The sequence below is a fragment of the Tamandua tetradactyla genome, chromosome 6, assembly GCF_023851605.1.
Source record: "Tamandua tetradactyla isolate mTamTet1 chromosome 6, mTamTet1.pri, whole genome shotgun sequence".
NCBI classification, from domain to species: Eukaryota; Metazoa; Chordata; class Mammalia; order Pilosa; family Myrmecophagidae; genus Tamandua; species Tamandua tetradactyla.
Window position 1 is genome coordinate 165,249,609 of NC_135332.1, and position 13,721 is coordinate 165,263,329.

Sequence of the window (13,721 nt, forward strand, 5' to 3'; positions counted from 1 at the left end):
CAAAACTTAAGCTAAAAGTCCAGATAAAGCTGAATGGAATGATAAAAGAAGTGAAAGCAATCTCCAGAATAAACTAATTAAGGTAATTAAATGCCTAGACACCAGCAAAAAATAACAAATCACACTAGGAAAATTGAAGATATGGCCCAGTCAAAGGAACAAACCAACAATTCAAATGACATACAGGAGCTGAAACAATTCATTCAGAATGTACAAACAGACATGGAAAACCTCATCAAAAACCAAATCAATGAATTGAGGGAGGATATAAAGAAGGCAAGGAAAGAACAAAAAGAAGAAACTGAAAGTCTGAAAAAACAAATCACAGAACTTATGGGAATGAAAGACACAGTAGAAGAGATGAAAAAAACAGTGGAAACCTACAATGGTAGATTTTGAGAGACAGAACATCTGAAATCAGACAAGAAACAGAAAGTATAGGAAAAAAATGGAAAAATATGAGCAGGGACTCAGGGAATTGAAAGACAATATGAAGCACACGAATACACGTGTTGTGTGTGTCCCAGAAGGAGAAGAGAAGGGAAAAAGAGGAGAAAAACTAATAGGAGGAAATTATCACTGAAAATTACCCAACTCTTATGAAAGACTTAAAATTACAGATCTAAGAAGTGCAGCATACCCCAAAGAGAATAGATCCAAATAGACATACTCCAAGACATTTAATAATCAGAATGTCAGAAGTCAAAGAGAAAGAGAGGATCTTGAAAGCAGCAAGAGAAAAACAATCCATCACATACAAGGGAAGCCCAATAAGATATTGTCTTCATATTTGTCTCTAGTGTTCCCTTTAGTATTTCTTGCAGAGCTGGTCTCTTGGTCACAAATTCTCTCAGTGATTTTTTGTCTGAAAATGTTTTAATTTCTCCCTCATTTTTGTTTTTTTTTTTTTTTTTTTTTTTACATGGGCAGGCACTGGGAATCAAACCCGGGTCCTTGGGCATGGCAGGCAAGCACTCTTACCTGCTGAGCCACCGTGGCCCACCCTCTCCCTCATTTTTGAAGGACAGTTTTGCTGGATATAGAATTCTTGGTTGGCAGTTTTTCTCTTTTAATAACTTAAATATATTATCCCACTGTCTTCTCGCCTCCATGATTTCTGCTGCGAGATCTGTGCATAGTCTTATTGGGTTTCCCTTGTATGTGACTGATTGTCACAAGCAGTGTGGACAACCAAAGCTATAGGCTGAGCCCCCAGTCTTGGGGTTTGTTCACATGAAACTTAACCCCACAAAGGGTAGGTCAAGTCTACTTAAAATTTAGGCCTAAGAGTCACCCCCAAGAGAGTCTCTTTTGTTGCTCAGATGTGGCCTCTCTCTCCAGCCAACATGACGAGCAGTCTCACCACCCTCCCCATCTCTGCGTGGGACATGACTCCCAGGGATGTGGACCTTCCTGGCAACGTAGGACAGAGATCCTGGAATGAGCTGAGACTCAGCATCAAGGGACTGAGAAAAACCCTAGAATGAGCTGAGAATTAACATCAAGGGATTGAGAGAACCTTCTCCACCAAAGGGGGAAGAGTGAAATGAGACAAAGTGTCAATGGCTGAGAGAGACCAAAGGGGGAAGAGTGAAATGAGACAAAGTGTCAATGGCTGAGAGATTCCAAACAGAGTCGAGAGGTTATCCTGGAGGTTATTCTTATGCATTAAGTAGATATCACCTTGTTGTTCAAGATGTAGCGGAGAGGCTGGAGGGAACTGCCTGAAAATGTAGAGCTGTGTTCCAGTAGCCATGTTTCTTGATGATGATTGAACAATGATACAGCTTTCACAATGAAACTCTGTGAATGTGAAAACCTTGTGTCTTATGCTCCTTTTATCTACCTTGTCAAGAGATGAGTAGAACATATGGAATAAAAATAAATAATAGGGGGCACAAATGTTAAAATAAATTTAGTTTGAAATGCTAGTGGTAAATGAAAGCGAGGGGTAAGGGGTATGGTATGTATAATCTTTTTTTTTCTCTGTTATCGTTTTATTTCTTTTTCTGTTGTCTTTTTATTTCTTTTTCTAAATCGATGCAAATGTTCTAAGAAATGATGAATATGCAACTATGTGATGATATTAAGAATTACTGATTGTATATGTAGAATGGAATGATATCTTAATGTTTTGTTTGTTAATTTTTTTTTAATTAATAAAAAAAGTTAAAAAAAAAAAAAAAGTTTCCAGAAAGAAAAAACCAGGTCATATATAAAGGAAAGGAGCTGAGAACGGCTTAAGACTAACCCAGCAGCTACTCTGGAAACTGCTCGGGGAAAATAATATCTAAACTAGAACATTATACCCAGTCAAACTATCAATCCAGTAGGAGGATGGAGTAAAGGTATTTTCAGTCATTCACCTCCCAAATGTTCTTTCTCAGGAAGCTACTGGAGAATGCGCTCCCACAAAACCAGGGCGAAAAGCAAGAGTAAAGATCGCAATGGATCCAGGGCAGACTACAGAGATCAACCGAGGGAAGCCCGAGGAGGAGCACACATCAGGAGTACAGGGGCAGTCCAGGGTGGCAGGGCTCCGGGGAAAAAAGAATGGAACGTGGACATTATTTGATATGTATGAGCCTTTGGAAAAAATTATTACTGGGAAATTGATAGGTCTATTGTTGCCTTTGGAAAAAAATAAATTGAGATAGCCTTAAGAAAACTAAACAAAAGGGAAAAAAAACCATCAGTAATTCCTGGAAACCTAATCATAGATCATTACTTGTCAAGAAAGGAAACAATATTGACATGGTCTTAATTTTATAAACACAGACTGATTAAATCAACAATGCCTAAAACTGATGTATCAAGAAATAGCAATACAAGAATATTAATCAAGTATTAGAGTAACACTAACCAAAAGAGTTGAAAGTGATTGTTTCAGGGGAAGAGGAGAAGATGAGAGGAAGAGTAGGTAAAGGAATGCTACAAGCATACATTATTTTGACTTAGAAAAATTCTAAAAGTGAAGTAAAAAAAGCAGAGGAAATTATATGGGTATTGCAAGCAAAAACGAAAAATCATTGACCTTGATTTTCACTGCAGATGAAAAGATGTTTCAGATGAAAGTATTTTGAAATGTAGGGCCCCCCAAAAGTCAAGTAATTGCCTATTTTTTACAATTTCATTCTGCTTATGCAATCCTCCTTTATAAAAACATCTTTTCCGGGATGCATGCCTTTCAATTCCAGATATCCTTAGTGACTTCTTGTCTGGTCACTCCACAAGTTCTCGTATAGCATGTACTCCTTTATAATTTATCATTATTATTATTATTTATATAAATTATTATTAATAACAATTTGTAATGTAATAAATACAATTTATTACTGTATACCTGTCTTCCCTCTGAACTGTTCTACTTTCGAAGAACAAGAAAACCATCTCACTCATTTATATAGATATTTTTAAGTTCACATGAAAGTCACATTGCATAAAATTAACCATTTTAAAGTAAACTTTAGCACATTCACAATGTTGTGCAACCAGCACCTTTATCTAATTCTAAAACAGCTTCTTTGGATTTTCACATCAATCTACTGACAAGGTCCCACTTCACAAACAGTAAGCGGACATAAGAATTTATTATTAATTTGAATTAAAAATCAATTTAAAATAATTAGATTTAGGAAAAACCTTAAAATTAATTATTTTAATAACTAATTATATAACCATTATACACCATACTTAATTTAAACTGTCCATTTTTTTCTCATATTTGATCATCCCTGAATTTGGGAATGTGCATTAAAATTTCTGGTGACTTAAAATCACTGGAGGCCTAGAGGGAAGTTGAGTTTTTCCAGAGGGTACTTAAACTGCTCCTGTCTTTTAACTGAACATCTTACTAAACTAAGACCACTCTAAATCATCTAAGCATTTTTTAAATCACACAAACGTAAATTCATACTTATTATTTGAACCGATAGGTGATTCAAAATGTCATCTGAAATAATTTTCCTTGTACCAGTACCAAGTCTGTTACTTAGAAATTTATTTTTTGTCCTTTCTGCTCAACAGGTTTATTTTTCATTTATCCCTTTACTGAAGGCTGGAGAACCCTTTCAGGTTGCAACTTTCAATGGATATTCAATTGGACTCCCACCTTTGACATTATTTTTCTTTCTTAAGAGCACATAAAACGATGATGTATCTTCCACTGAACAGTTTCTTGGCTGTCATGAACTACAGTAAAAAAAAAAAAAAAGAACAAAAAAACTAAAATATAAGAATAGTTTAGTAATAGTTATTCAATGTTGTACAATTTTTATAAAATAAACATTTTAGCTTCTTTTGGCAAAGAAGATCTCCACCTTCCTAGAATTCTTTAAAAATTTTTCAAAGAATTTTAAATTTTGCTCTGTAGGTTAAATCTTTACTTGTCAGCTTTCCCTTTACAAAATACTTTTTCTGCAGGTTCCCACGTAATCAGTATTTGAAGACATACTTCATATTTACCCAGCAAAACCACAGCAGCCCACACTGCGGTCTGGCTGATGGAAAACATCTGATGTTACTGAAAATCATCAACAAATTACACCCTTGTGGGATTGTAACTCTCACCCATACAAGGCAGACATCCTTTACACAGCTCAGTTCCCTGACATGGCAAATTCCAAACTGTTCCTTGGGATATATCTTTATGCGTGCTTTATATATTTTTAAACACTTTATTTGACTCATATGATTGAATCCTCTATTTGAAAATAATACTTAGCTAAGCATGCAACATGTTACATAGTTAGTAATTACTTTAATTTCTATTAATGATGAACTTCTCCACCTTATCCATCCCTCTCTGGAGGACAGGCTTATATACCTGGGTCTGTTAGGACATTTACTTTGTGGGGCATATTACATATTTTCTCCTAAGTCTCATTCTGCAAGCCAGAGCTAAAGGCAAGCATTATTATAGATCAAGGCCAGTGAAGTGGGTAACGAGGTCTGGCATATAAAACAGCTGGTATAAATGCAGGGGAAATTCTGGCTTTTCTTTAACATTAACTGCTTTGAAATGCATCACTTGAAATAGAATTCTTAGTAGGCCACTAGTGCTGGAAAATAATTTTCCTTCACCAAACAGACCACCGGTAGCATCAGCTAGATGCCCTATCCGAATGCAGAGCTGCGTGCAGTGAGTTATTTTTAATACTTGCTTCCTGGGGTGACTGCTGAAATGTTCCAAAGAACATGAAAAGCACCATCCCATTACAACAGAAAGAAGGGATGGAAGGACCATTCCCATCAGAAGGAACAGGGTCTGAATTCTCAGGCTGATGTCTAAGCTTTACACAGAAACAATTAAAATATCTAAGCAGACAGTTGTCATCTCCTCAGGTGGAAAGAGTTATTACATATTCAGACTTGTAGGCTTCTGAGCCACGGGGGGCGGGGGGGGGGCAAAAGAAAGGTGGTTATAAATCTACCATTAAAAGAACAATTACATTTTCGTATAACTTTTAAAATCATGTCTGACTCATCTTTTGTCAACTGTCTTTCAAGACTGGCCTATGCAAAGTTTGAGCTTTCCGGGTCTATAAAGTCTCCGCTTAATTCTTCTGTCCAGAGCAAGGTGTATTTTTCATCATCTGATGCAAGTATTTATCACCATAGTCCTGTAGCAGCACAAGTGGTGGATGATGGAAGCTATAAAAAAGGCTAACGAAATCCCCAAATTTCTTCCCTTCCTCCCTCTCTCTTTTTCTCCCCTTCCCTGCCTACCTCTCCCTTCTCCCACACTCTGTCCCTCCCTCCCTTCCTTTCTTTCCTTTCTAACCCATTTTAACAGCCTAACATATGCAAGGCACAATGCTATACACAGGGGTAAAAAACTCAATAATTTGTATCACTGATCTCCAGTACTTCACAATCAGCCGCAAATGTTCCCCCTCTTCAATATGCTTTAAGCTCCCTCAAATCAACCGCCACGCCTTCCACTTCTTCCCGATGTCTCGAGTTAAGGCAGTGTGCAGCAGGAGGGCCTGTTAGAGCTTCTGATTTCCAGCTCAGGCTCCATTATTTGCAAGGTGACCTCAGGCAAGTCACCTCACCTCTGGCCCTTCTGTGTCGTGTGCTGTGTACAAGAGGACCATAACACCAGCCCAACCATCCGCATATGATACAATCAAAATACGAGTGAAGCCACCGTACAAACCTAAACCTTGGTTGGGAAGATGCTCCTAAATATAATTCAAGGAGAAGTCACTGGGTAGGCATGAGGGAACCAGCTCATTTCCCCAGAGCTCTGCCAGCTTCACACGAGGAAGCTATGGCCTAGAGAGTACTTCTTACAAAATGCAAAACTAAGCATGGCATTCCCCTACTTAAAACCCTCCACCCTCAGAAAGAAATCCAACTATGTAGCAAGCTCTCCAAACCTTAGACCCTGCTCAGTTCTCTAGTCTTTCCCCATACTTCCTTGTCAGCAAAATCCAAAGGCCACCCTCTGCCCTCTGAGACACACTGAGCCACAGCTGATGCCTAAACGCTTCTGGAGGGTAGCCTAAGGCATTTGCTTTCTGTGATAGATTGAATTATGTGCCCCAATTTTGATATGTTCTTTATCTTAATCCACACTCCTGTGGGTGTGAACTCATTGTAAACAGTAGGTCTTGAGGATATTATTTTTAGTTAAACTGTGGCCAACTGAATGAGGGTGGATCTTAATCAAGATTATTGGAGGCCTTATAAAGAACCAGAATAGAGAATTAAAGAAATTTTTAAAAATATGTTAAGAAAACAGAAGAACTTGTTGTTTAAGTCAATCTACTGTGCCTATTTGTGATAGCGACTCAGGCAAATTAATACACCTTCCATAGCCCCATCCAAGAATGGACCAGATGCCCTTCCCATGGGCTACCAAGCATCCCCTAATGCCCTCGATTAGCGCTTTCCACTCTGCTCTCTAGGTACCTGCACGGTGCTTATCTGTATCTGTTACCAGATTGTTGTTTCCTGAGGGTAATGTCCTAGTAGGCACTCAATAAATGACTTGTAAGATGGCAAATGAATGAATGAATGACAAGAAGAGGAAGCGATTATTTACTAAAGTGCAGTATATTCTTGAATTACCTTGGAACTCTTTTTACCCTTATAACTTTAGCAAATCAGATGTGGTAGGCAGAAAAATGCCCCCCGCCAAAGATGTCCATGCCCTGATCCCCAGAACCTGTAAATATACTATGGTACATGGGAACGGATAATTACGGTAGAAGATGGTATTAACGTTGCTAATCAGCTGCCAAAGAGAGCTTGGAGTGTTTCTATGTAAGAAGAGCTCAACCTGCCATCACTGGCTTAAAAGACCAAAGAGGACATGGTGATGGATACACCACCATGTGATGATATTGTGAGCCACTAACTGTACACCATGTATGGAACATATGAATGTGAAGATTTATCAATAAAAGTCAAAAAAAAGATGGAAGAGGCCATGAGCCAAAGGCATGTGGGCAGCCTCGAGGTGCTGACAAAAGCAAGGAAGCAGATTCTCCCTTAGGGCTTCTAAAAAGGCATGTAGCCTTGCTGCCACCTTGATTTTATCCTAGTAAGACCTTCACCAGATTTCTAACCTAAGGAACTATTAGACAGTAAGTGTGTGTTGCTTTAAGTCGCTAAGTTTGTGGCAATTTATTAAAACAACAATAGAAAAGTAACACAACAAGATAAAAAAGTAGAAGACCTAGGTAGGACAAATGACTCCACCTTTTGGAGCTTCACTTTCTTCATCAACAAATTGGGGCCAAACATTTGCAATCTTCTTATCTCACAGGACTGTTACAAGGATCAAAAGCCACGTGGCCTGTACTTGAATCTCAGATTCAGCAGCTGTTCACTGTGCATCTTTAGCAAATGACTTAAACTGCCTGTGCCTCCATTTTCTCATCTGTAAAATAGGGATAATAATAGTATTGGGTGATTGTGAGGATCCTATGAGCTAATCTATGTAAAGTGCTTAGAACAGGGTCTAGCACAAAGTTTTTTCTGTGTTAGCTATTATCATGTATGTAAAAAGAATTTGTGAAAGGACAAGTACTATAAAGAAGTGAAGCAGAACTGGGATTCTTTTAGAACACTGGTTCTCAAGGGGGTAGGGGGTCCCAATATCAGTTAAGAAATTTAGCATTTTAGAGGTCAAATGATGGCATAGTACCAGCAGTTAGTGATAAGAGCCAGGGATTCTGGACATCCTGCAACAATGGGGGCAGTCCTGCACAGTGCTGGACTTTCCCAGATCCCAAATGACACCACACACCCCTATCCATCTTCATTTGTAGCCATACATTGCAGTGATTTTATATATAGATGTATGTATTTCTTTCTGACTTTCTTGATTATGACCTCTACTACAGTTGTGCCCATTCATTTACCTAGTGCAATACATTTTAAAAATACAATTTATTTCATTTTCTCCTTTATAATACTGCTAAGACATTATATTGATTTTTTTTTATTTTGATCATTCCGTTCTACATATATAATCAGTAATTCACAATATCATCACATAATTGCATATTCATCATCAGGATATACTGATTTTTAAACTTAAATTAGAATGTGGTTACATTATATATGGAATTCACTACACAATAATAAAAGGGGTGTTTTAAAATATTTGTTATTAAAAGCAGACATTGGGTCAGAAATCATAGAATTTAGGTGGAATAGGTTTCGCGATGGCTTAACCCAGCTTCTCAGGTTTCCGATGCAGTAAACCCAGGCCCAGACAGGTAAAGTATCTTTTAAAAGTTGAAACTGTTAGTTAAAGATAAGAACCCAAATTTCAAGCCACTTCTAATTCTAGGAGTTTGGGATAATCTTTAAGAATCTGGACATCCTGTATAAAGAGAGATTCCTTAACTATTCAAATTCTCTTTCAAACCTGAGATTTTATACCAGCAAAATCACTGCCCCTCCCTGCACCCCATCTCTCTGCCCCACCATCCCCACCTCCACCATCACAGAAAGTGATTGTGCAAGTGGCATTCTAGATGATTTCAACAGCCAAGCACTCCTGCCAAGCTGTGCCCGGGAGACACGTTCATGAAAAGGGCTACGGTCAACTCTCTCTGACCTTTTCCTTAGAGTTTTTACCCAGTTTTCTAGCATTTTCTGGCCAAGTTTGACTTGAGACCTGTGGATTCAGGGCTAATTCTGACCTCTGCCACCCCCACACCCCAGTATGACTCTCCAGAACATTCTGAACCGTTCGATCCTGATAAAGTTATGGAGAAATTAATATTCTTCTAGCCGCAGTTAGAAAAGTGTTGATATATTTCAAATTCCTATTTTACTAATAATATTTTCTAAGCAAAAATTTTATAATATTTTATAAACAAAAACTCCTGCCTGCCCCCACCCAGGGAAGCCAAGGATGTTTATGCAGATTGTTCCAGCCCAAGCCCCGAGGGTGCCATTCACACAGTCTACATAAACGGCCCCCCAGAGACACGTGGCCCCCAACTTGCATGGCTCCTGCTGCCGAACATGAGAAATGAGTTCACAGTATGAAGAGTTCTGATCTTAAACTTTAATGACCATTTGGTTGAGCACTGACTTAAATGGCACAGTTTACTCTCTATTTATTTTAAGTCTGAATCACAGGCTAGTGTCGTTGCTGACCTTGGACAGTTTGGACCACCATAGCAGCTCCCTCCTGATAACAGGCACTTGTCCATTAGGTGTCAAGATTCAATCCTCATTCCTTTTCTGCGTAGTCCCCCAAACTGATGCTTCCACCTGAGGGTGGTCCCAAGCACTGAGCATATGTGAAGACGGGGAGAGGACACCATGAACCCCAAAACTGATGAAGCTACTACAGGCTCAAGCACACAGTTCCACGTAGAAGCTCAAACCTCAGTTTTACCCACAGGGTTAAGTATGAGCTTTCAAATCAGATAGACCTGGAAGCCTCCCTGCTAGTTACTTTAAGCAAATTAACCTAATGTCTGTGAATTTTATCTTCCTCATCAGCAAAATGAACACCAATAATAGTCTTTTGGAGTTACTATAAGAGTAACGTGAGTAAATGAGACTAAAGTCTGGCATATACTAAGCACTCAAAAGGTGTTGGCCACTGTTAGGATTCTCTTTCCCCTGATTTTATTTAATAACTCCTGTGGCTCCCCGAAGGAACAGTTTGCTAGCATTACAGTTTTATAATTGAAAAAAAAAAGTTGAATTAAAAATAATCGACATAAATTCTAGTAAAAAAAAGAGGAAAAGACTGTTTCTTAGGAGGGGCAATAGTGACTTCATTCCATTTGAATTGTAAAAATAATTCATCGCAGCAAGCATCTGATACCTGCCTTTTATTCTCATAGCGCTCTCCCCTACTGCAGCCCTGTAGTGAAGCAGATTCCGGTTTTCTTATTCCCATTTTGCAGGTGAAGACAATGAGATTCTTGGAGGTTAAGATAATTCTGTGGCAAAATCCGCACGTGGAATGCGGGCATGGAAACTCACTGTCCCGGAATTCACTGCACCAGGTGTTGCTCTGATAATACCAGAAACTCTCCACTAGGGGGCGGATGTCGTGGGGATCAGTAGTGGTAGTGAGTGTACACTAACCAGTGACTCCCTCAAAAAAAAAAAGGAACCTATGTTAAAAGTGCGTTTTCCAGATAAACATAAGTTTAAAACATCTTCCTTAACCCTGTCATCCAACCAACTTATTTCCAAAGCCTCTCCTATATAGAAATTCTGGAGGCAACACTGCATTTCAGAATATGAGCCAAGACGCTGGTGATTAAAAAAGTTCTTTGAGTGGTTCTGATAAGCCCCTCCAGCTGAAAATGCCACCTGTGCATGAGGCCAAGCCACAGACAAGAGGTTGTGTGAGACTTGATTTGATGGTGTATGATCACCCTTGCAGCAGTCGGGACCAACGCTTTGCCTGTACAAGCACCGCCTCTATTTGCTTCTATCAATTGCAGTCTCTTTCCGTAAACTCAAGCTGCAGATAATACTACTACACTGAGTCAGCCACGCTCAGGAAGTCCACAGGTTGTTCCAAGAGGTCCTTCCACAAGACACGATGTTCTTAAGAACATCATGTGAGAGTTACCCCACAGCCCACTTTTCAGTTACAGTCTCAACAGTCTCAACTGCTGGAATTCTTTCCTTTACCTAAGATTTTCAAATGCAGGGAACCACCTTTTCTTTTCAAAGGGTGAGAGAGATTTGTTTTTACCTCTTTACCAAGTCACTATTCATTAAACTGAAACCAAAGAAAGGAAGAAAGGAAGGGATATAATAAAGGACGGTGCCTGAAGTAAAAATGCCCTCCATTTGTCCACCCCTCCCTACCCCCTGATATTTTATAGTAAGTACTGCAAGCTGATCAGGTTTCCAGGAGTTTATAGTCCAAACTACACTTGCTTCAGATCCCACCTGCCACTCGCCACACAAACCAACACACACTCGAATCAAGGAAATATTTTTCTGTTTACTTATGGTAATCATTAGGCCAAAGCAAAGAGCCTTCCACTTTTTGGATCCAGGCTGGTGATTAACTATGAAGACAATACAGAGCCTGTATACAAGTAAGGAGGAAAAACAGTAACAAAAGCAAAATAAGCTCTTTGCATTCTAGGCCAGGTAACGAAGCTGCTTTCCCAACTCGGAACATTCTCAGTTCCACACCCCAGCACCCCATCTAGAAAACTGATCTAAGCCTTGAGTTAAGATTTAAATCAACCGCCAGTTTCTGAGGTCTCAACTTGAAACACTCTGTTTTAATGGCTACGGGTTCATTTATTCATTCATTCACTCACAACACATGTGATTGAGCTTGTACACTCAAGCGTGACCCACATCTGAATAAAAATTCAGGAAACGTGATCTAGAGTTAGGAGAAAGCTAGGTAAATAGACAAAAATAATTACACAAAATCAGTGCTGATAGCCACAAGCACCAAGTGCTAAAGTACAGACAGGCAGTCATCAAATGAAAAATACAATGGAAAGGCCACTGCATTATGGGTTTCATACCTACTGCCCTTCTCCACCACACAACCCCATACATATACACAAACGGGTACAGCAGTTACTCCTATTCTATTCACATCCAATAATTAGTGGATTGACACACCCCATCCCAGGAAAGTGGGTTCAAAGGCGCTACACATGCATGGGAAACTATTTGCAAATGCACAGTTGTTTCCACATCTTTCCAAAAAAGCCACGGAAAGAGAGGGGCAGAAAAACCACCTCACCCATCCCTCACACCCAGAGCAATCCGGAATCCAGACAGATCCCTCAGACATCGGGCAGAAGTGAACTTTCGCAAAAAAAAAAAAACACCTGCAGCCAATTTCCCAGCCCTTGGCACAACTTTCCGGGCATAAACGCGCTCTCCCAATTTGCAGAGGCGAAGAGAGGCGCTTAGAATTTTAGCATCCACACATTGCCACCTCTCTCTGCCCCTTTATGATTCAACCCATTTCTGCTGGTTTACCGGGCTTCTGAGAGGGAAATGCTGCCAAAGCGGAAAACTCTACGAGTTGCAATTACCCGGTGGGCCCGCTTCGCAACCGCGACGGGTGAGTATCTCTAAGCCTACCGTTCACTTCCCGTTCAGCTCCTCAGTCCCTACGCTACACGCACACTATCTGCAGATAAAATGAGACAACGTGCACCAAGCACCGGGCCCGGTGCTTGGCACACAGTAGGAGCTCGCTAATCCTACTCATCTGGCCTCCGGTCCAACACCTTTCCTGGGTCAAGGCCTGTAAAGACTCCAGGGGCGGAGAGAAGTAGACCCCATGTGGGTAAAAGTTGTCGCAACTCCCCGCCACCCCACCTCCCCGGACACCTGCAGCACGATGGCACGTGCGGGGGTGCGAGTGCGCGAGTGGGAGCAGCAGTGGGTGTGGGCGCGTCCGGTGCGGCGTTAACCCCTTACCTTCCAGCAGCACCTCCTTGCCCGCGCGCTTCAGCGCCTGCACGGCCTCGTCGTGGGTGGCGTCCCGCAGGTCGGCTCCGTTCACAGACAGGATGGCGTCGCCCACGTACAGGGCTTGGGTCTGGTCCGCCGCCAGCCCCTTGAAGATCTTGCTGATGAGGATGGGCATCTTGTTCTCCTTGCCCCCCTTGATGCTGATGCCCAGCCCGCCCAGCTCCTGCTTCAGCACCTTCACGCCGCGCTTCTGGTTGGAGATGGACTCGGGCACCTGCTCCGGCAGGTCGGTGAAGGCTGTACGGACGCCGGCGGGCGAGTCCGGGGGCTGCGCGCCGCCTGCGCCCGAGTGCCCGGCCCCGGCGCCCCTGCAGAACGAGCCATTGGTGACGGTCCCGATGCCATTGTACGCCGCAGCGCCCTCCTCGCAACTCAGAACGAGGGCGTCCTCGCTCAAGTTCACCAGAACTTTGTGCCAGCGATCCCGCACCAAAACTTCCAGCAGCCCGCTCCGCTGCGCCCGGCCGCCACCCGCGCCAGCCGGCCCCGCCGCCGCCGCCGCCGCCGCTACCGCCATCTTTCCGGCATTCTTAAAATGCCATGCGATTGCAAAAGGGGGGAAAAGTGGGGAAGGGTTGGCGCGGCAGGGGGACGCGGGGCCCGGGGAAGCGAGGAGAGCGCGCCCCGCAGGGCGGTGGCAGGACGCGGGACTCCACCCCGGGAGTTCGCAGACGCACTCGGCGCGAGTTGGCAGCCGCAGCCCAGCTGGTTCCCCCTCGTCTGCTCCTGGGCGGGGTGGAGCAACCTAAAAGAAGAAG

At 41.8% G+C, this 13,721-nt stretch overlaps 1 protein-coding gene across 1 annotated transcript in view; it reads right to left on the reverse strand.

The window, feature by feature from the left end:
* Positions 1-13,721, reverse strand: part of SNTB1 (syntrophin beta 1) — a 274,709-nt gene that overhangs the window by 260,712 nt on the left and 276 nt on the right. The window contains exon 2 of the mRNA XM_077167562.1: positions 12,910-13,708. Coding sequence (XP_077023677.1) covers positions 12,910-13,480 — 571 coding nt within the window. The 5' untranslated portion in view covers positions 13,481-13,708. The remainder of the gene's footprint in view (positions 1-12,909; positions 13,709-13,721) is intronic.